Source organism: Pelodiscus sinensis, chromosome 7 (assembly GCF_052426305.1).
Source record: "Pelodiscus sinensis isolate ZL-2025 chromosome 7, ASM5242630v1, whole genome shotgun sequence".
In the NCBI taxonomy this organism is placed as follows: domain Eukaryota; kingdom Metazoa; phylum Chordata; order Testudines; family Trionychidae; genus Pelodiscus; species Pelodiscus sinensis.
Genome location: NC_143058.1, coordinates 6,546,446 through 6,570,231, shown reverse-complemented (window position 1 = coordinate 6,570,231; position 23,786 = coordinate 6,546,446). Strand labels below are relative to the sequence as shown.

The following is a 23,786-nucleotide window of genomic DNA, read 5'->3' as shown; positions in this document are numbered from 1 at the left end:
GGAAGCTGCGTAGCAATGCGGGAGCAGCAGGGCTGGGAGCTGCGAGCCCTTTGCTGTGTTTTTTAATTCAAAGTCTTTGGCCCTGCACAACTCTGGAAAGAGGCTAGTCCCCAGTTCCACCCTTTCCACTCCAGGCCCCGTCCCTTCTTCCCCAGGCCCCGCCCTGTCTTTCTCAGGCCCCAACCCTTCTGGGGAAGGTGATCCCAGCCCATGACCATGTACAAAAATTCATTAAGTGGCCTCCTTGTGAAAATGATTTCCCACCCAGGTCTAGAGCATAGAGTCGCATCTTTGACCACCTTTATTAATAGCTATTGATTGACCAATCCTCCATAAACTTCTATCTCTGCTTTTTTAACCCAGTTATATTTTTGGCCTTCACATCATCCCTTGGCAATGAATTCCACAGGTTAACTATGCACTGTGTGAAGAAGTACTTCCTTTTGTTTTAAAACTGATGCCTCTTAATTTCATTGTGTGTACTTTGCTATTTGTGTTGTGAGAGGGTGAATAACACTTCTCTTTTCACTTTCTCCACATCAATCATGATTTTATAAGCTATTATCCTCCTTTAGTGGTCTCTTTTCTGGGCTGAACCATTCCAGACCTTTAAATCTCCCCTCATATAGAACCTGTTTCATACTCCTGGTAATTTTTCTTGCCCTTTTCTGTGTCTTTCAGTTATAATATATATTTTTTTACGATAGGGTGGTGGGAACTGCACACAGTATTCAAGATGTGGATATGCCATGGCTTATATAGTCGTATCATATATATTGTAGCCCAGTGTCTGAGAGTCTGTAACGCCGAAATGCTGGCTGTTCTCTCTGGGGGGCGCTGTTGCCTGAATCATGTCCTTCACCTCATGCCATGGCTCTCGGCTGACTTCTGCACCGCTCAGCCAGGCCGCCGCAGGAGAGCCCAAACAGCCGCTTGCTCCCACGTGGTGGCCCAGCTGAGTGGCGCAGAAGTTATCTGAGCGCCACGGTGGGAGGTGAAGGGGGCGGGGCGGTGACGTACACGCCCACGGGGTGGGGCCTGGACGAGCGTGCATCCCCGAAAGAGACAGAGGAGAGCGGAGAGAGAGTGAGAGACAGGCGGGGGAGAAGAGAAAGAGAAAGACAGAGAGAGAGGCAGAAGGTGGAGGAGAGCTGTGAGAGACGGGGGAAGGCAGTTGGAGGAGAGAGAGACGGAGCAAGAGACCAGGGGCTCAGGAGAGAAGACCAACGTGGAGGAGAGACCTGAAAATCCCGTCTTATGATGGGATAATTGGCTAGCTATGATATATTCTGTCTTATTGTCTATTCCTTTCTGAATGGTTCCTACCTTTTTTTTTTTTTTTTTTTTTTTTGACTGCTGCTGCACACTGAGTGGATGTTTTTTAGAGAACTATCTATTATGCCTGCAAGATCTTTCTCAATATAACAGCTAATTTAGACACCATAATTTTCATGTATGTTTACCAAAGTACATCGACATTACACCTGTCATGTTGCTTTCTTGGCACCCAGTTTTCGGAGTTACCTTTGCACCTATTAGCTAGGTCCAGAGCTGCCTGCAATCTTGAGTATTTTTTCCACCCCTTTCTTCATCCCCTTTTCCAAATCATTTCTGAGTATGTTGAACAGAACAAGTACCAGTATAGATCTTTGGGGACCCACCCTTTTCTGCTCTCCATTCCGAAATCTAATCCTACCCTTTATTTCCTGTGTTTTAACCAGTTACCGATCCATGTGAAGACTTTCCCTCTTATCCCATGACAGTTTAATTTACTTAACAGCCTTTCATAGGGGACGTTAACAAAGACTTTCTGTAAGTCAAAGTATACCGTATCTGCTATGTTGTCCCCTTACGGTTGAAACCCTCAAACAATTCTAATAAATTAATGAGATATGATTTCCCCTTTACAAAAGCTGTGTTGACTCTTCCCCAACATATTGTGTTCATCTAGGATTCTGATTGTTCTGTTCTTTACTGTAGTTTTAACCATGTTGTCTGGTACTGAAGTTAGGTTATTGGCTTCTACTTTCCAGGACTGCCTCTCTCTCAAGCCCTTTAAAAAAAATCAGCATGACATTCGCTATCCTCCAGTCGTTTGGTACAGAGGCTGATTTAAATGATGCAGTACCTACCCCAACTGTAGTTCTACAATTTCATATTTGCGTTTTCCTTCAGAACTCTTGAGTGAACACCATCTGGTCCTGCTGACCTATTACTTTTTAATTTATCAATTTCTTCCAACCCCTCTTCTACTGACACCTCAGTCAGGGACGGTTGCTCAGATTTCACACCTAAAAGAACGATTCGGGTGCGGGGAACATTCTGGCATTGTCTGCAGTGAAGATGACGCACCAAATTCATTTAGCTTCTCTGCAAGAGTCTGTTTTTCTCGGCTGCTTCTTCAGCAACTTGACACTTCAGTTGCCCCTCTCCAGTTTCAGAGGGAGGAATTTGGATGTTCCCCACACTTCTGGATATCTAGCTATGAATCTTCATTGCCCTGCCTCTCAAGCCTGATTTTTGTATAGGCTTTACAATAATGTGACTCAAGAGGCAGCAGAGAAGCATAGCTAGAATTGGTTGACCGTTTTGGAACAATTTTTTGGTGAAAATTATTTTTTTAATAAAAAAAGCAATTATTTTTGTGGAAAATTTTGTCACCATTTTGTTTTCTGAAAATGTCTTGCATTTTCTGGATTTTGTTTTCAAAACTTATTTAAAACATCCTAGACAATTCTTTTTTAAATAATGCACGTCCTTTAGTTCTATTTGCACATCAGATGCTTTCTGTTTCTTCTAGGCTAAAATCCCTGTGAGTAATTATCATTCTCTTATATATGCATGTGTGGGAGTGGATTTGGAGGAAAGCAACAACAAGTAGCCGAGCGCGCAGGAAATGATTCATGAGGAAAGACAAAAAGAACAAAACATAGATTGTTTGGATAAACTAGTCGGGCCATAATGGGTGATAGGAACGTGATTAATTTTTGGATGTATGTAGGACGTCCACACAAGGGGATCAAAATAGATATGGTGGGTGGTTATATCTTGGAGTTAAGGAATGAAATTTACAAAAAGGAAAATCTAGGCTAGATATGAGCTAAAACAGCTCAATATTGAGCTCTAACATATTCTACTGGAGATTTGTCTTCAGTGGAACATTCTCAAGGGCTTTTCCCATCCCAGTTTAAAGCTGTGCTTCAAAGACCATATCCAGTTGGTTGGAAGAATAAGCTACTTGATCTTTTGGCACTTCCTATTTCTCCACTTCAGTATAACTTGAATCTCTCATCTTTGGTGCACTGTGGATGCTGAGAGGTGTTTGGTATTAAGTAAAGCTTACACCCCCAGTGCATTATAAAGAAGTTTAATTAGCCCAAACTTTCCAAAGAATCTGTTCCAATAGGCACTACAGACCATATTCTCAAATGGTGTAAATCAGCATAGCGTCGCATCAGTGGTGATGAGACCATTTACATTAGCTCAGGATCTGGCCCATCAGGGTCAAAAGTCAGTAAGAATGTGTCTTCCATCAGCCTTTGAATTACTCTAGTATTTCAGCTTAACACTAAAGACAATGCAGTCCAATGGAAGGTTTTTCAGCACTCTTAGGGCATTAAAGGCCTTGCTAAATGTAATAAAACCATTAATTTGGTAATTAAAATGATTACTGATCACTAAGGAAATTGTTTACTCAATAATTCAGCACCATAATTGATATTGATTTCTGCTTTTTGAAACCCAGTAGAGAATTCCTAAGCAGGAGACTTAAGTGAACAGAAAATGGAAGCAAAATGAAGGAACCAAGAGAGTTCAGCAAGAAATAATGATTCTTAGCTACCAAAAAAAAAAAAAAAGCTATTGCATAACCCCTTGTGCCAATAACAAACTTGAAAGTCATGCAGAGTTGAAAACTATTTCACTCTTTATTGCCTGTATTAATTGTCCATCTATACAATGGAGTTGATGAAGATTAGATTTACAAAGCAGTGGTCAAGGTTTTATCTGTGCATCTTCCATTTACCTTAATGCCTCGTCTAGCCTTGCTCTTTTTTCCCCTTCCCCTAAAAAAAAGTCCCACTCTTGAAAACATTGGTTCAGTCCAGTCTTGAGAGAAGTAGAGAAAAGGTCTATACTCTCTCATGAGCAGAGATTAATAAGAGTGGGACTTTTCATTTTAGAAAAGAGGAGATATGACAGAAGTCTATAAAATTGTGACTAGTGGCACCCTAAAAAAAAATTACTTGTTCCCATAACACAAGAACTAGGGGATCACCAAAAGAAATGTATAGATAGCAGGTTTAAAATAAACAAAAGGAAGTATTTCTTCAGGCAACATACAATCCACCTGTGGAACTCCTTGCCAGAGGATGTTGTGAAGACCAAGACTTTAACAGGGTTCAAAAAAGAGCTGGATACGTTCATGGAGGTTAGATCCATCAATGGCTATTAGCCAGGATGGGTCGGAATGGTGTGCCTAGCCTCTTTGCCAGAAGGTGAGTATTAGTGACAGGGAAAGGATCAGTTGATCACCTGTTCCCTTCATTCCCTCTGGGGCCTCTGGCATCGGCCACTGTCAGACGACAGAATACTGGGCTAGTTAGACCATTGGTCTGACCCAGTGTGGCTGTTATGTTCTAGGTTGCAGTGACCCTGTCATGCAGTTTAGGTCTATACAACAATCGGAGGTGCAACTGTAGCCCATGTACCTGAGCTAACTGTGATCTAGCTTGCTCAAATAACAAGAAGAATGAAGCCATGGCAGTATGGGTTGCAGCTATTTGAGTGGCTTCAATGCTATTGTTCAGGCTAGCTAGATCCAAGATAGGATAGGGAAGCATGGTACAATGTCAATGTACCTGTAGAGGCTGAAGGTTTATATGACACACAGACCAAGTAAGTTCTCTCTCCAGCCAGTGGGGCTGGACAAGATATATAAGTGTAAACACTTGTGGCTCCAGGAGTTTTACCTTCACTATTGCATTTCCAGCACTGCTGACGCTAGCTGCAACAATGGGGATTCTATTTTCAAATGGGTCAGGACAGAGTAGATAAGACCTAAAGGGGAACCCCCACTCGGGGGGAAAAAAAACCCAAGAGCCACTCCCCTATCACATCCCTGTTGTCCCCATAGAGATAAGGGGTAATTCAGTCCACAGCTACTTGGTAACTGCTCCTCTGTACTCATGCGCTTCAGAGCGCTCTGTCCGAGTTTTCTGCCATATGCAATCCTCAGCCACCTAATGCTAGTGCTTCTCTCCTCCACTAATGCGACGAGGAGTCCTGTGGCACCTTATAGACTAACTGAAGTGTAGGAGCATAAGCTTTCGTGGGCAAAGACCCACTTCGTCAGATGCATCTGACGAAGTGGGTCTTTGCCCACGAAAGCTTATGCTCCTACACTTCAGTTAGTCTATAAGGTGCCACAGGACTCCTCGTCGCTTTTGCAGGTTCAGCTTTCGTGGGCAAAGACCCACTTCGTCAGATGCATCTGACGAAGTGGGTCTTTGCCCATGAAAGCTTATGCTCCTACACTTCAGTTAGTCTATAAGGTGCCACAGGACTCCTCGTCGCTTTTGCAGATTCAGACTAACACGGCTACCTCCTCCACTAATGAACTCCTCGACTCGGGTATCTGCAAAGCCACACATGGAGGTATTTTATCTAAGGGTGCATCTATACAGCAGGGCTTAACTTGAAACAAGCTACACAAATTTAGCTACACCAGTTGCGTAGCTTATTTCAAAATAGCTTATTTCGAAATTGAGAGCATCTACACAGCACTTATTTCAAAATAAAGCATTCTTCCTCTGACTTCCCTTTCTCCTTGTACTATGAGTGTTTCAGGAATCAGAGTAGGAAGTCCTCCAGCTTGACAGTATTTCAACATTATTTTGAAATAACTGTCTGTTGTGTAGACGCAGGATAAGTTATTTCAAAATCATGCTAGTGATTTTGAAATAATGTTGCTGTGTAGACTTACCCTAAAAGAGCTTTTGCCTTTGCTTGGTTATAATCCCAAATACCATCTCAAGGCAAGCTCAATGCCAGCATGAAAACTTAGAGCAAAAATAGTCAAAACAACATGTTTACCATAACAGACTGTTTGGCATCAGTATGCTGCTGCCCTCTACTGGGTGTAATCAGAACTACTCTATTGGTGTCATATCACCCGTATTGTTCACGTAAAACGGGAAATCTCCTGTCACCCCTGTGACAGGCCATGGGCTTTTTGGAGCAGAAAAATCCAAGTTCTAGTCCTGCTCTGAGGTGCCCTGGCAAGCAGTGATGTCACAGGCATCAATGGATTGGAGACGGTGTTATCACAGTTATGCTTCTGGATGCCCCTTGATGTTGCCTGGCAACACATGGTGTTTTGTGACTGTCTTCCATTGTCGGTCTAGCGGGTGTTATTTACTAGATCAGATTGTCGGAACTGGCTGTCACAGACATCACAATGACGATGTTCCTGTGTCCTTGTTTGTATCCTAAAATGATTTTGTCGCCAATTATACTGATTGGGAATAGTCATGGAATTATTTTAGTATGAAGGCCATGCCATTTAACATTGGGTGATTCGCTCCCAGAAGAGCTGTCCTTGCAGTCCATGCAATGCAGAACGTTGGCGTGTCAGGAATTTTTACTGGAGGGAAGTGCCCTGCACCTTCCCCATGGGTTAAACACAAGCAGTGCACTTATGAACAGAGCTTCACCATATCCCTCTGAAGTACTACTGCCGACATTCAACCATTGGGGGAGAGCTGCTCTAAATCGCAGTGCCCTAACCCTGCTCCACACCCACTGTTTATTATTCGCACTTGCTATCTTCATTGATTGCCATGAGGATTGTTACAAGTCCCAAATGGAATCAAAGTCCCTCTGCATTAGGGGCTGTATATGCACACAGTGATTGTGGAATCTAAGTAGAAAAAGCAGAAAAATGATGGAAGTGGCAACAGAGAAGTGAAGAGACTTTCCCAAGGTCAAATAGCAGCTCAGTGTCAGAGTCAGGAAAAAAACTCAAGGCTCCATAGTCTCACCCCCATCCCCTATCCACTAAGGCCCGTGCTAGCCTTAATTCACAAGATCTTCTATGTGTAGCTTTAACTCCTCTCTCCAGATGCTCCACTCCTTCCTTTCCCCTACATTTTGAAGTTGTAACTGAGTGTTGTCTTTGTTCTTTCCCAAAGCTCAGTTTCGGAGGGATCCCAGTCCCAGGAAAGCCAGGAACCTTTCTGAAGAAAAACTTCCTTGGATGCATCGAGAACCTTTATTACAATGGAGTCAATATAATTGACCTGGCGAAAAGGCGTAAACCTCAGATCTACACCGTGGTGAGAACCAGTTGTGTCTATTTTTCTTCTTTGATACAACATTTCCTTCCATTCCCAGACAGTGACAAGTGCTGTCTCTCCTACCAGATGATTTCAGCTCAGATTAGACTGTTATGTGTATAGTTCGTTCAAAGGATATGTGCTTCTGCTCCCGCAATATCAGGAGGGTCATTCAAAAAGGCACATACCCAGATGTGCTAGGTTTGCTGATATCCAGCTATGCTTGAGTCTGGGGAGGCTGAGTTGAAGGAAACTTTTTACTCTTTAATTAATTTTGGATTGACGTCTCTGGGTCTCTCCAAAGATTCGGTGAGGCCATCTAGAGTACTAAAAGCAACAGAGTCAGAATCTGGTCAAACTCTCACTGACTTTGAGCAGAACTTTATTCCATGAGTAAATTCCCTGCGTGTTTTGGAATGTTGGAGAGAAGTGTTTCCTGGGGAACTTACTGCATATATTTCTAGAAATAGGGCCAGACATGGAGGGAAAACATTGATTTCTAAATGAACGTGTGAGTGATGCAGCCTGAAGCATTGAATAACACACGATTAGTATATTTTATTCAGGTATTAAGTATAGATTGGATCAGTGATCTGGAAAGCCGTACTTCTTACAGCCCTTCTCCCACAAAACGTTCAAGTGTTGCGCTGCAGTTTTCAATGGCTAGTTGATTCCTAAACGTTACCTTGCGTGGTGCTGCCGCTGTTCCATGTGCAGATCTGACAACTGCATAGTGAGACTATAGGGTCAGGGTGTTCTGCCTGTGGCGTTCCAGCTTGTGTTGTGTAGACAGTCATGGGTAAAAGTCCTTTTGTACATATGCAGAGTCACCATTGCTGAACACAGACTCTCCAATAGTCCTCACTTGCACAAGGCATTTTGCTCTTCACGGGTACAATAACAACCCCCTCCATGACACAGGTGGTGCCATTCTCTTCTCCATCCCTAGAGAATGTGGCAGTGGAAGACTGTGAAAAGGGCCACTGCCTCATGAAAGCTCTTGTGAAGAAAAAAAGGCCCATCCTTTAAAGCAGTTGTTGTCTTTAAGGGATGATTCTGTACTCCCGGAGAGTCGGGAAGTCATTCTATAACATTCCCCAGTTGTGCTTGAGCTTTGTTTTATGTCGCTGTGCTTCGTGAGGTAGCACTGAAGCGGAAAACATGGTGAAATGGAATACAATGGCACACAGTGAACCCAGGCACACAGTGAGGTACAGCAAGAACTTTGGCCTTCCCCTTCAAACTATCCGTTTTATACCTGAGATCCCCATACATTTAACACCTGAGGAGATTATGCTGTACCGTGGTCCAAAAATTGTTCCACGCTTTTTCTTCTCTTACCTTCTGCTCCTCCCTCTTCCCTCCCCCTGTTCACTTTGTCGTTCAAGCTGGAGAAGCAACTGTATTAACAATGTGTTTCTCCAAGTGACAAGGGGAATACGGCCTATCTAATCCAGAAGCCAAATGACAAGTCACTGTCCCCCTGACTGAAAATTTAAGCCTGGACCCATGAGTGTTACACTAGAGAAATAATTATTCCTAATTAAATGGCTTTTCCCTCCAAAATGGAGACAGCCATGAATGGATTAGTCCAGTAGACACTAGTAAAATGTAAATGAGAACCTTGTGCTGGTGTCTGTATTGGCTGGTGGCCACGTTGGGTGTGGAGACAGGCTGGGAATGGGGGATTTGGCTAGTAGGGAGGGTGCAGGAGTTGGCTGGGGTCTTGGCAGGGTTGTGTGTGTGTGAGAGAGAAAGAGAGAGGGGCATGAGGTGAGGACGAGTGACAGTCCTGTGAGCAGTGTGACACTGAGAACATTGTGTTTTAAGTCACTATGTGGGTCTTTCTTGGAGCCTTTGAGCTGGGAGGAATTATGATACTTCAACTCCAAAGGCAGAGACCTCTCAGTGAAAAAAAGAAAATCTTGATCAATAAGAGGAATGGTCCTCAAAATGGCTAGTGCAAGGGAAAGAAAATGCAGATTGTCAATATAAAGCCTGCATTCAGACAATATGCTTGGATGGTGCATTTTATTATGGTGGCACTTTTGTCCTTTTCTACAACTCATTTGTAGTCACTGGACTTGCAATAAACGCCCATCGGAAAAGGCCTCGAGGCAACGTTTTAGGCTTCAGGTCACCCTTTAGTGAGATCACCCCAATGTTCAGACCTGCTCGAAAGAGACATTGACTAGAACATTCAGGGGAATAGATCGGGAGTAGGAAAGACGTGGTTAAAAAATACAGTTCTTGAGTTTCCCCACACCGTGCCGTTGTTTCTATTCAAGTAAAATAGAGAATGTTCCGCTCCACACACCCCAGGTTCATAAATACATTGATCCATGTTTTTAAATACCTGGAAGAGGCTCTGGTCTATCTGAGATCTGGCAGGAAAAGTGTCAGGCTTTTCAGTTTCCTGCTGTAAACAGGAGTAGTCAGCTCTCGTGCTTGAAATCCCATGTCCGCTTGCCAGGCTGAATCTGGGAATGCTGAGTCAGCCCAGTGAGGGATGTGGTGACATACAAATGCATCAGTGTACTCCCTGGGGAACTCACCACTTGCAGGCATCAAAGAGTGCAGAGAAATCGCTAGTGACAGGAGAATGCAAACTAATAATTCATTCCTTTCCAAACAAGCTGTTCCGCTCAGCGGATCTGAGGCGCTATCATCTTGAGAAGAATGTGCGTGTCTGTGCTCATATCTCATTCTGCCGAAGCACTGTTGTAAGCGTTGATGGTCACCTCTCGGCGTCAGTCCAGTCATTCCTAATTAGTGCCTACAGGTTAGAGACTTGGAAAATTGGGATTGGTCCTGCCTTGGGCAGGGGGCTGGACTTGATGTCCTCCTGAAGTCTCTGCCAGCTCTGTGATTCTGCGAAAACAAAGCCGTTTTTACGTGCATGCTGATGGAAAATGTGTTGGAGCCGCAGAGAGAAAACAGATGTGGATAACCACAGTGCCTTCCCAGCTGTTACTTTTCCAGAGTGCATCCTCATTCCTGCAGAAGCAGATGGGCTACTGGGGAAAAAGGCTGCACCTGCATCTCAGCCTACCTCAAGACCTCCTGTGCGGGACAGTTAGGCTGAATCTGCTTCACTGTGGTTTTCCCGTTTGCATTTTTCTCTCTCCGAGGTTTTTGCCTCCTTTTGCATGAAATCTTGAAGCAGCATGTGAGCAAAATAATGAATCCCACAGCATTTAAGTGCGTTCCAAATGAAGCAAAACAAGTCCCTTCCAGCCATAGTTGGCAAGACTCTGAAACAGTCGCCTTTTCGTTCCCTCTCTCCAACTTTCTTACATTTTAATGTCTCTGTAGCTGGTTGATCAGCTCCGGGAGCATGGCTTTTGGCTGGCTAGCAGATGGGGTAGCTGGGACACTTCTCTGGACACCCAGGACTTTGCTTCATCCTTGTCTGCACTCAGATGGGTGGCAGCTCCCTCATACAACCAGCCTGTCAGCCAATCAAGTCCCTTCCTCTGGGCTGAACCAACTCTGACAATAGCTGCCGACTCCCTTCAAAGTGTCCCCTGTGGACAGGAATCCCATCTCCTCCGTTCCCAAATGAGTAGAGTACCTCAGATCATGAGGGTCACCTCAGAGCACCAGACTCTAATGATAGTCAAACACAAGGAAACATCTGTTTAAAAAGAGCAGAGATTCAAATTAAAAACCAGGGTGAGTGATGAAAACCGATGTTGCGTGGGAAGCAAAAGCATAATATGCGAACGAGAGCCTATGCCTATTAATAGTCACCAGCCCTAGAATCTTAGCGGTGTAAGGGATCTCAGGAGGTCATCAAGTCCAACTTCCTGCTCCAAGCAGGCCCAACCCGAACAAAATCATCCCACCCAGGGCTTTGTCAAGCTGGGACTTAAAAACTTCTAGGGATGGAGATTCCACCCCCTCCCTAGGGAACCCATTCCAGTGTTTTACCACCCTCCTAGTGAAATAGTTTTCCCTAATATCCAACCTAGACTTCCCCCACTGCAACTTGTGACCATTCATCCCCGTTTCCTAGCAAATAAAGCAGATTCTCATTCTCAATTTCAGTCTTCTGCAGCATTTGCTGGTCCCAAGGAACCGGGATACAGTAGTCGGTCATCAAGCATCCTTGCTCATTAAGGTACTGCCTCAGTGAATGAATGAAGAGGATCTTTCTCCACTCTGTGCCATACTCAATCTTTTATTGGTCTTTAATCACAGCGAGAGTCCTCCTCTTGCTGTCACGTCATTCCTTTTCACTTCCAAATGTCAATATTTATTTTTGGTGGCTTTCCATTGACTTTTCTAGGTTGTTTTCGCAGTGGACAGTAGCACATTGCATTGCATAATTAGCTGGGAGGAGAGAGTAGCAACTTCCTTTCTCTCCCTGAAAGAGCCATCAATGAGAGAGAGAATTCCCTGGTGAGAATGTGCAGTTATATTATTCCTTTAAACATTACTGCATACATATCTCACAATGATTAAGAGTATCTGTTCGTTCCAAGCTTTCAGCAGAGATGTTGCCTGCTTCATTTTATGGCTAGAGACCATGAAAACAGCATATTTGGTGTTACCGGGCTAGTCAAACATTGAGGGAATGAGAAAACAAATGCCCACTCTGATTAAATGACAGTTTAGTTTTAAAGTCTTATCCAAAGGACATGTGATCAGTAATCTACCTAGTACTCTGTGTTCAGGCCCACTGATGGGGTAGGGGGCAAAGGAGGCAGCTGTGATTCAAAGGGCAGTGGTGGCAAACAGAGCCCTGGGCCCGGTAAATCTTTGTCAAGGGCTGGGGAGAGGAGGACTGTATTCCAAGCAGCACTGAAGGCTGGCTGGCCTTAGCCACGCCCCTTCTGTCCTCAGCCCCACCCCTTTCACGAGCATGGAGCCAGCCTTCCCACTTTGCCCAGGGCCCACAGCGGCTCATTGTCTCTGTCCACATTGTGGCTTCGTCTTCCCTGTGAGTTCTTCTGGCAGAAAATATGCTAAGGAGTGACTCATTAGCATAAGCCAAAATCTCATTCGCATATTTTCTGCCGTTTCGTTTTGCGCAAGGGTTTTTTGCACAAAAAGAAGCAGTGTGGATGGGGGGTTTTTGCACACAAAAAAACATTTTGTGCAACATCCTTATGCCTGTCCCGGAGAGGTGTAAGAATCTTGTGCAAAATGAGGGTTTTGCGCAAAAAAAGAGTCCGCATTGCTTCTTTTTGCGCAAAAAACCCTTGCGCGAAAAGAAACAGAAAATATGCTAATGAGATGGTAACTTATGCTAATGAGCCCCTCATTAGCATATTTTCTGCTGGAAGAACTTGCAGTGAAGACATAGCCTAAGTAGGAGGGAGGGCTGAATTAACCAGTTTCGGAGATGGAATCGGAGCTATTCATACCAATGGTTCTTTAAGCCATTTTTTAGTCGTCTTTGGCCTTACCATCTTTTGACTCAGAGTTGAAAGGGGAAAACAAATTCAATAAAGAAACTAATAAAAAACCAAGTTGATCAGAATTGCTTTGCAGGCACTTTTCTATTTTAAAGGGGATAGCGCTGAGTTTTAATAATAATAAAAAAAAGCCCTTGCTTGCTGTTACGCTTTGTTCCAAAGAATAAAATCTAATAAACCACAGACAAGTTTACCCAGGATTGGCATAAAGCACAAACCAGCACTGCGATAATTCACACATTTCAGCTAACTCATCTGTTATGTTTACTGTCCAGTACGGTGAATGTAACAGACCGGCTTTACTCTTGTTTTCCCTAGTCAACTGCAGAAGAATATTGAGAGATCTAGACATTTGTTTAATTTATTTCTTGCTGTGGTTCCCTCCCTTGCTAGGACTCCCTCCCCAGTGGGAAGGATTTCTAATTTTTTTTTCGAAGTAGCTTTATAGCGGTTCCCATCACTTGCTGCCAAGTTTCAGCGAGGGCTGAATATTATGGAGTGATAATGTTCAGTTACTGCAAGTGCAAACGCTGTAAAATCTTTTGTTACAATGTTGGCCTGTGACCTAAAAGCTCAAGAGGCTGAGGGAGAGGGGAAAAAAAATCTCAGAGCTGTTTAACCAAGTATATAATCCTCCGGAGTCCCACAGGGAAAATACTTCAGTCTATTGAATGCTTTACTTTTGTTAAATGATACTTTTCCTGGTAGGGCACAATCTCGAAATAAATAAATAAAACCAGCATGACCCTCTTCTACTCTGTTATTAACATGCATGAGGCTGTTTCTTATGCCCGGGTAATCTGAACTCTGTCCACTTATCAGCCATTTGACCTCTCTCCCTGCGACGCTCCCCGGACAAAACACATCTGCTTTATTGCATACTATCCCCAGAGTAGTTAATGAGCAGAATAAAGATCCCCTGTCCCTTCAGGAGAAGTAAGAGCTCAGAAATATTCTTCACTTGCTCTTCCTATTCATGCTGTTGTTTTGGTCTGTATTCCTTCGGTAGGCTAAACATAGAAGATTGCTGTTCAGGTGATTGTTCTCTGTAATGTTCTGATTTCTCGTTGTCTCATCGTTTCTCGACTAGTAGTTTCCCCTATTTCTTCTCAAGCCACAGGGACTACATGTCGAGGGGCTCATCCCCCCCTCAACTGCGCCACCAAGTCAATGCCCCTCTACCGGGGTCCTTTGCCCTGGGCTGCTTCCTACCATGCCCTGGTTCCCCTGTGGTCTATTTGCCTCGGAGTCCGTACTTGCCGGGGCTGCTGCCGGGGTTGCGGGCGCTCCGGTCTCTCAGGCAGGGGTTGGTTGCTGGCTTTATTCCCAGAGTCCATTGCTGGCTCTGGCTCTGGCCTCAGCTGCTGCAGAAACACTGGGGTTGCTGCCTGCTCCCTTCTACCCTCCTCCTGCCCTCCTTCATGCAGGGCCCTCTCTGCTCTTATACCTGGGCTTCACTGGGAGCATGCCCAGCAAGGATGGATGGGTGGGGCTCCTTCCGCCAGCTGGGCCTGGGCTGCCTTCTGCCCTTCAGTGCGGGCTTGTCTGCCCCGTCACACTACATAAAGGGCAAGAAAAGGTGAATGGTTTGTTGGGGTGCATCTCCACTGCACCCTTACCTCGAAATAAGCTACACAATTTGCACTAACTGTCTGCACCGTGCCAAATTTTGAAATAAAGCGCTATTCCAAAACATCCCTTAACCCTCATGGAATCTCTTTTAAAATAATGGGCCGCTTTAAAGATGTGGAATCGCTATTTCAGGATACTTCCGGCACGCTGGGATAGCTCCTCAGTGCAGAAGTAGCCTTAGTGTCTGTGATTCTAGGGTTTGCTTCAGAATCCTCAGAAGTCCTTGGAAAGAGGCCAGTTGGCTTTGGATTACAGTCAAGCTCTGTGTGATATCGTACTTATACCCAATCAACTGTCTGGCAACACTATCTTCAAGTCAGGCCTCTCACCAAAAAAAAAAAAAAAAAATGTTCCATCTCTTCCCTGAACACTAAAGTTCTGCAGTGACTTCCATCAACATGTTGCCAATTAAGACATCTCACCCTTCATGAGACCTCTCAAACGCCTGAGCTCAGTTAGCTGGAGTTTCTAGGAGCTGTACATAATTGATCCCTCTTCTGTCTCTAGAGATCAGACTCTTCTCATCCGATTTCTCTGCCAATGAACATTTACTTTTGTGGATAATATTCATTACAAATTTAACCCCTTTTGTTTTGCAAAACATTCCCACTTCCCATATTAGTAGATAGGATACTTTGCATAGTATTCTTTACAGCTCTCTGAATCTTGTCAGCTTTATGAAGGAGGATTGGTCCACACAGTGTGCAGCAGCAGTCAAAAAAAGCAAACAGGATGTTAGGAATCATTAAAAAAGGGATAGAGAATAAGATGGAGAATATCTTATTGCCCTTCTATAAATCCATGGTACACCCACATCTGGAATACTGTGTACAGATGTGGTCTCCTCATTTCAAAAAAGATATACTGGCATTAGAAAAGGTTCAGAGAAGGGCAACTAAAATGATTAGGGGTTTGGAACGGGTCCCATATGAGAGATTAAAGAGACTGAGACTTTTCAGCTTGGAAAAGAGGAGACTAAAGGGGGGATATGATAGAGGTCTATAAATTCATGAGTGGTGTGGAGAAAGTGAATAAGGAAAAGTTATTTACTTGTTCCCATAATATAAGAACTAGGGGCCACCAAATGAAACTAATGGACAGCAGGTTTAAAACAAATAAAAATGCATAGTCAATCTGTGGAACTCTTTCACACAGCCCATAGTCAATCTGTGGAACTCCTTGCCTGAGGAGGCTGTGAAGGCTAGGACTATAACAGGGTTTAAAAGAGATCTAGATAAATTCATGGAGGGTTAAGTCCATATATGGCTATTAGCCAGTCTGGGTAAGGAATGGTGTCCCCAGACTCTGTTTGTCAGAGGATGGAGATGGATGGCAGGAGAGAGATCGCTTGATCATTACCTGTTCGATTTTCTCCCTCTGGGGCACCTGGCATTGGCCACTGTCGGCAGACAGGGTACTGGACTGGATGGACCTTTGGTCTGACCCAGTATGGCCGTTCTTATGTTCTAATATACATTAGCAGGGCTCGACAAACCGCGGCGAAATCCAGTCGCCACCCCCGCACTGCGCATGCACCAGACCCACACTGCCGGTGAACGGGGTGACCGGCTGAAATCTACTCACCACAGGTGAATAGATACACGGATTTGTCAAGCCCTGTACATTAGCATGTGGATAGAAGATCAGTCAAAATCAATCTGCACTAATTATTCAGTAAGTAACTTTTGCATATGGGTAAACACTAAACTCTCACCTTAACATGTTGCTAAGAGGTTGTGTTTTGACTTTCAGATGAGACACAAAAGTCTGCTTAAAGTACTTAAGATGCTAAGATCTATGTTTCAAATATAGGAATATTTATTTCAATATCCTGACCAAATTCGAACTCAGTTAAATTATATTTTGTTTAACTAAAATTCTCTATATAAATTCAACTAGGTGACATAGACTTCAATTTTTAATCTATCATGGCAGATTTCCTAGCAGTCTGTACTGCAGGGCTGAAGCTGAATTAAGCTATGCAACTTCAGCTACCTCAATTGCGTAGCTTAAGTCAAAATAGATTAATTCAGCTTTTGGCGCTGTCTACACAGCAGGAAGTTAAAGGAAGAACATTCTTCCTTCGACTTCCCTTACTCTTTGTGAAATGAAGGTTACCATGAATCGGAATAAGAAGTCCTCCAAATTGACATTATTTGTAACTAAGGCTGGTAGTAGAGATGTGCACTATGTTATTCCTGAATAAAGTCAGTTACTCTGAAATAATGCTACTGTGTAGATGTACCTCTGGCTCTGGTCTACACTAGGGAGTTATTTCAAAATAGCCTTCCTTAGGTCACATTTATAATGGGAATGTCCACATTACCAAATCTGTTATTTCAAAATAACAGGCTGGTTATTTTGAAATCCGTACTCCTGCTTTCCTTAGGGAATATTGCTAATTTCAAAATTGTTATTTCAACATGGTGTTAGTGTGGATGCTCCAGTGCTGCTATTTCAAAATAACTACTCTCCAGACTAATTCAAACTAATTACTCCCCAGTGCTTCCTGGGGCTCTGGTATCTCCTATTTAGATTAAACCAAACATTTCTATACTAGAAACATTTAAAAGGTTATAGGCAAATTTGCATCCTAGCTCCCAGGTGACTGAGGGCCAGATAATTTGGATAAACATATAAGCGCTTCTAAATAATAATTTGCACAAGATATGCCCAATGTTCCCTCTTTTTTCTCCATCCATGTGCAGAATAAATGTTATCTGCACCAAAGCATATGCAGATGTGTACTACTGGTAGAATCACATGCTGTGGGCACTCTGCCAATCACGTGGGAGGCATTTGAATCTCTTCTGCATGGCCACTCAAGTGCACAGCTTCCTGGGAACACTGGAGAAGCCTTCCGTTTCCTTTTGCCATTGCTTGTTTTGGTGCAAACAGCTCTGCACCTAGAAAAATAATCTACGGAGAGTTTGTTTCATACAGTTTCATTAATTCTCTTTCTGGCACTTTATTAAATTTCCCATGGAAAATAATAAAGACTAGAAGAGGTCTTGAAAATGATAGGGTATAGTTCTTTTACCTGTCATGTCATTTCAATAAGGCATTCTTCAAGCACCATACAAGTTCCTACACATCAGTCATGCTTTGTTCATTATAATTATCCTGTTAAAATGAGATAGCCACTCTAATGAGAGGCTGTTCTGTGGAGAGAGCATTTCACTTCAATGGGTTTATCAGATTCCAGTCTGTATTTTACAAGGCTTCTTGTAAGCTAGCTTCAGCAATTTTCCAGCTTTGAAGAAATATGATTCTGTAAATGTGTTTTGGTCTCATTAATTGCTAAGTTTTTGTTATCTGACTCGAGTGGCTGGGCTAGATAATCAACATGGAATAGCCCTGAAAATAAACAATAGGGCATCTTCTCCACCTACCGGCTACAATAAGCTCTGAAATAACGTGAAGAATGGAACTACTCCTCAGTACCTTATATTTCAAGGAGCCTCACTGATTTCAGTGAGGCTGCTGGCAGGATACGATACTAAACATCCTAAGGATACTGTTGAAAATATGATTTTTTTTTACTTGGCTTTCCATAATTTTGTTGTACATGCAGCATTGTAGTAACGTCCCAAAAATTATTTCTGTAGAGACAGCAAATGGAAGGATGTGGGTTAGAGTGCCATCTTACCTAATCATTATAATCAAAATGGAATCATCCAGCTATTTGTTTCTACGTTGCTTTGTGCAGTAATAAGAATCTGTGCTAGAGATTAGTCTTAAAACATTGGCCCTGTTAGGTCACAGAAAATTGGGCCTAGGGCGGTTATGCTAAAACAGACCGAGAAGAGTCCAGCAAAGGGTTCTGGGTAGTCCCTGAATAAAATTTGAGACATGAGTTGAGCAAGGGCATGAGATAAGCGAACAGCTGCATTTCTGTACTTGCTGAGCTGAACAGCTTGCTTAAGGAACTGATAAGGAAACTCCCTGTCTCCTCGTTGGCTGGTACTTGTCTTCTGTCTTAATAAGAAAGTTGCTGATGTATCAAGGCCACCTTGTATAGTTGGCAAGGTATGCATCCATGCTAGAAGTTTCTAACTAACAAAGGGGGGTGGGTTGCTTAAGTGAAGTCGATGATGCGATGGAACTGTTTATATAACCCCACTTGCTATAGAAATCGGCGGCTGGTTCTCGGTGGAGACGGGCTGCTCTCTATTGTCGTGTGCACTCTTCAATAAAGAGCTTTGTGATTAGACCTTGCTGGTGTTGCCTGTCTCTTTGCGGTCAGACAACGAACTGAAGCCGTCTGGGTTAGAAGTCCCCGATAGCCATATTACACTTGGGGTGCTTGCCTTCAATCTACCTAAATGTCTCCTTGAATTTTAATTTAATTAATTAGGCTTCTCATCCTAACCAACTATTTTATAACTTTACTTGTGGATAAACCCTAACACCTCTTAGCCCAGAGGTAGAAAACTGTGTAATTAGAATGACATTTAGAAGCATTTCATTCACAGTGATCACAGGGCGGATTGGAGGAGCAACTTCACCCACTGCTTCTGAAGTGCAGGCACTTTGGGGTGAGAAGTGATGGCTGCTTAACAGTGTACAACAGAATGACACAACAATGCTCTGCATCCTATGAAGTCTTTTGTGTTTGGGAGGTGCTAAATAAATCCAAGGGGTCATTGTTGTTCACAGCGTGGTAGATATACATGTACGATTAGGGGGAATAAAAAGTGATGGCTGCTTAACAGTGTACAACAGAATGACACAACAATGCTCTGCATCCTATGAAGTCTTTTGTGTTTGGGAGGTGCTAAATAAATCCAAGGGGTCATTGTTGTTCACAGCGTGGTAGATATACATGTACGATTAGGGGGAATAAAACAACGTGGTGAGGTTTCTCACCCACTGCCTCAACACAGATTTTATTATCTAAGGTCACATTGGCCCTACGCGGTCGCTTTTCCAGGGTTCGATTTAGTGGGTCTAGTGAAGACATGCTAAATCAAACTCAGAGGGTGCCCCTATTGGCTAGTATGCTTACTCCGTGTGAGGAATAAGGGAAGCTGAAAGGAGTGTTTGCTCCCATCGACCTCTTGCTGTGTGGACAGGGATTTAAGACACGTCGATTCCAATATAGACCAGGCCTAAATGCATATAAACCACCATATATGTAATCTCTGAAAGAACTAATCTAGTAAACAAAGAGTTTGATGCTGTTCCCTTTTTGGTCAATGGCAAAACACCCATTCTTGTTGAGTAGCCCTGCCTCAACTACATCAAGTTTAAGAGGCCACATAGCATTACCAAAATGTGTATTATTCTAACAGAAAGGACAATTGAAATAGACCTAATAAAGTTTTATATTTACATATATGTTGGTACATAGGCGAGGATGCAACTAAAAATGAGAAGGGATTTTCTGAGACAGCAGCCCCTCATAATTTGATGCTCCAAGGTGTGTCTGTCTTAGCTTGTGCATAAATCTGTCGTGGAATGCGTCTCAGCAAGAAACTTGCTGGTGTCAACATATGCAGAGCATATAAAAGTATTATATTTCAAACTCCTATGGGAGAGCAAAATAATCCCCAAATCAAGGCCAGCTTTGAGGGCAACTGTTTAAAGAAGGTCTCCCAATGGGGGAAAAAAACCAACAGCCTGACATGTTTACTGCTTATTGTTTTGTAGGGCAACGTGACTTTTTCCTGCTCAGAGCCACGAATTGTTCCCATCACCTTTGTCAGCTCCAGCAGCAGCTATCTGCTTTTACCCGGCACTCCCCAGATTGACGGGCTGTCCGTCAGCTTCCAGTTTCGAACGTGGAACAAAGATGGGCTGCTTCTGTCCACGGAGCTGTCTGAAGATTCCGGAGTCGTCCTGCTGTATCTCCACGCTGGCAGCTTGACACTTGTCATTCAGAGAGTGTCAGAAAACTCCGTGGAGATCAATGCAGGTATTTTCATTGTCTCCTGTCTCCCAGGCCTGTTTCTAATCCTTGGGCCAGTCACGTGGGAAGGGAGAACAGTCACCTGAGGGAAAGTTGGATCTTGCTTTTCCTTATCAGACTGAACCTTCTATTTGGAGCAATAATAGCAGCACTGACTATATTATTGCTGGGCCTGAACCAAGAAAGCTTGGATCTGAGTAACTCTGGTCGATATCTGCCGAACAATCATTTTCTTTAGAATTAACCTAAATTTCCTTTGAAACAGCAGACTAACTGCCCTTTGAGAAGTAGTGAAAATCCCATCCTTTGAGCGGTGGTTCTCAACTCTTTTCAGTCCATGGACCACCAGGCCAATCAAAAACAGATTTTTGATGCCTGCCCACGCCATGTGACTTTGGACAATGTTCCCGTGGACTACCGAAAAAGTCACCATGGACCACCAATGGTCCATGGACCACCAGTTGAGAACCACAGGGCTAGGTCCTTGAATTTGATTGAATTCCATTTTGCAAAGGGCCCAAGAGGACTGCCACAATTTAGGGAAAGCCTACATTTCCTGACTACAATGACACCCAGAACCACAGACCTTTCTCTAAGCCACATCTCTCATTGGGAGCAGCCAAGAGAGGTTGGTGCAGGGGTTGGTGCACGCGATGAACACCGCTGGAGGAGGTCCAGGTGTGACAGGGTCAGGCCAGAAGGCTACAGGAGCATGCTTGAAGGGGAGGTATGATAGCCCTAGATTAAGTAGGTAGCTGGCAGGGGAGGCCTAGAACCAGCAGGAACTTTCCAGAATCAGTCTGGCCAATCAGGACCACCTGGAGCCTTCCAGAGCCAGGGGAGTCAGGCTACAGGGGAGTCAGGCTACTCAGAACACCTGGGGCCAATCATGAGCCAGTTCATACTGATTTAAAAGGGCTCCTCTTCCGTTAGTTCAGAGCAATGAGAGGCATTTGAAGGAGGGAAGGAGCCCAAGAGTTGGCAGTGAGCAGTGTCTGAGTGGGAGCTGGGACCTGCATATCAGGCAGAGTGTATGGAGGAGCAGGACAGGCTGCTCAGGTATCATTGGAAAGGTCCTGGGAGGGATCATTTGGGGAAGTGGCCTAGGGAAATAGTTGCCAGACATGGAGTAGAACAAACCACATCAGTTGCCACAGCCATCGAGTCCCTTGGCCAGAACCTGGGGTAGTGGGTAGGCCCGGTTCCCCCTAGCCATTCCCACACCACTACAAAGGGTTGTTCATGGGTAGGTTTACACAGGGGTTTCACCCCATACTTATGGACTAGCCTGTGATAAGTATGGCTTATAGACTGTGACCGTGGCCTCTAGGAAAAGAAGAGGCTGTGTGGAGGGTCACAACGAGTCCCTGAGGCAGAACACTATCCACCAGAACTACGGGGCCCACGGGCATAGTCAGAGCTCTGCCACGCAGAGGAATCTAGTTGGATACTGAAGCCAGCTATTTTCCCCAGCTGGAATAGCACAAAGCAGACTTTGAGTGCTGGAAGTGGAGAGAATACTCTTAAAATAGCATGTGTGGAACAACTCTGTGTTGGCTTCTATGGCTAAATAAGAGGACTTTTCTCTCTCCGTGGTAGAACCAAGCACAGTCTGGGCAGGTCTCCTGCAAGACTTCCATTATAGCTCCCTTGATGAATCCCTAGGCAGGACCAACAGCATTTGCTAGGTTGCCTACTCGTCCCAGGCTTTTTTGCAATGCTTTTTTCACTTGGGCTCTGAACTGAGATTTCCCAAGGCTAATAAGGAGGGCGTGAGTAGATTAGAATAAAAAAAATCCATTAATCAAAAATGTGTAGTTAAAAAAACCCAACAGAAACATTTACGTATGCTGGATGGAAACTGGACCTGGGCAAATCCCTGGGGGTACGTCTACACAGCAGTGTTATTTCAGAATAACTGACGAAATAACGAAGTCCATGTCTACACTACAAGCAGTTATTTTGACATAATGTCAAAATACTGTCGAGCTGGAGGACTTCTTCCTCCGACTTCCTTTACTCCTTGTAAAATGAGGGTTATAGAAGTCGGAGGAAGAGTGCTCTTTCTTGGAATTCCTGCTGTGCAGACAGTGCCAAAAGCCAAAATAAGCTATTTCAACTTCAGCTACGCCGTTGACATAGCTCAAGTTGCGTAGCTTATTTCAGCTTCAGCCCTGCTATATTAGACGTGCCCTGACTTTGAAAGGGAGCAAAAATCTTCATTTGATAACATTTAAGAGGGATGAGGTGGTCATATAAAACCCATGTTCACCTTGTGAAGCTCTCAAAAGTTAAAGGTTAAAGGAGGAGGCAGCTCTGTACAGATATTCTTCAGGAAGCTGGCTCAAGTCCCCTGAGTAAATGCTAAATATTACACTTACTCCTACATTGAAAGGCGGGATGATGGGAAAGCTGGAGAAGGTCAAATTGTGGTGTTTAATGTGGTTGTGAAATAGTTAACCTGACCGTAGCATGAAAAAGCACAAAATATCGGTAACAGGGCTACAGGCACATAAAAAGCACTGGAATATTGTAGACATCCCCATCTCCTGCAAAAACATCTTTGACCCATTTCCACACAAATTTGACCCATTTTCTTGAACAAGTTTCAAACTTTAGCTACATGTTTTCACTTAAAAATGGCCCTATTCTTTGTTGGAAATGGGTCCATTTTTTCTGGAAAATGTGCATACTTTAATCAAAAGCTTTTATGGAAATAGTTTCATTTCCTGGTGCTTAATTAAATTATTTCCCACATACACAGTTTTGGCATTTAATTTTCAATTGTTAGCATGCCTTCACTTATCGTTAAGCCTTTTCGCTTCTTCTAAAAGCAATGTGTTTGTGAGAAGCCCATTAGCAAGAGTCAAGATTAGCGGTCCAATCCGGATCTCGCTCGCACCAGTTTTAAGCTGGCATCCCTCCACTGAGTGCAGTTAAATTACTTCTAATTTGGATGGGTGTAAGTGCAGTCCGAATCGTGCCCTGTGACTTGTAGAGCACAAGTGAGCACATGTGAGTACAAATGACCTGGGAATCTTACATATTACAATCTTTGAAGAGTCACATGGATTCGCAGAGCCAAGAAGCAAAAGGTCAGCTTTGTTCCCAGCCTTGTGGAGATGTGCAAAAGAAAGAGACAATTAGCAATGTCCCCCAGGCAGAGTGGTAATTTTGGCTTTCAAGGAGTGCTATCAGCAAACCCAACGCACGTTGGGTAGCCAGATAATATTTTGAGTTTATTAATCTGGGGGGGGGGGCATTCCCAAGTGATGAAGGGGGTTAAGAACACAAGTCTTTTGAAAGACAGTGGGGTCTTGTATTCCTAAATCCTTTAAAGAAGATCTTGAAAAAAATCTCTCCGCTTTCTAGCTGACTCCGAAGTGCTTAAATAGATAAAATGGACTTCACAGTGAAGCATCCATTTATCAGCTTAGCTGGTTACTTCCTGCTCTCTGCTCTTTGCAATCCCAGCCAGGCTTTCAC

At 43.7% G+C, this 23,786-nt stretch overlaps 1 protein-coding gene across 1 annotated transcript in view; it reads left to right on the top strand.

The window, feature by feature from the left end:
* Positions 1-23,786, top strand: part of CNTNAP5 (contactin associated protein family member 5) — a 464,970-nt gene that overhangs the window by 224,511 nt on the left and 216,673 nt on the right. The window contains exons 7-8 of the mRNA XM_075933060.2: positions 7,191-7,334; positions 20,042-20,306. Coding sequence (XP_075789175.2) covers positions 7,191-7,334; positions 20,042-20,306 — 409 coding nt within the window. The remainder of the gene's footprint in view (positions 1-7,190; positions 7,335-20,041; positions 20,307-23,786) is intronic.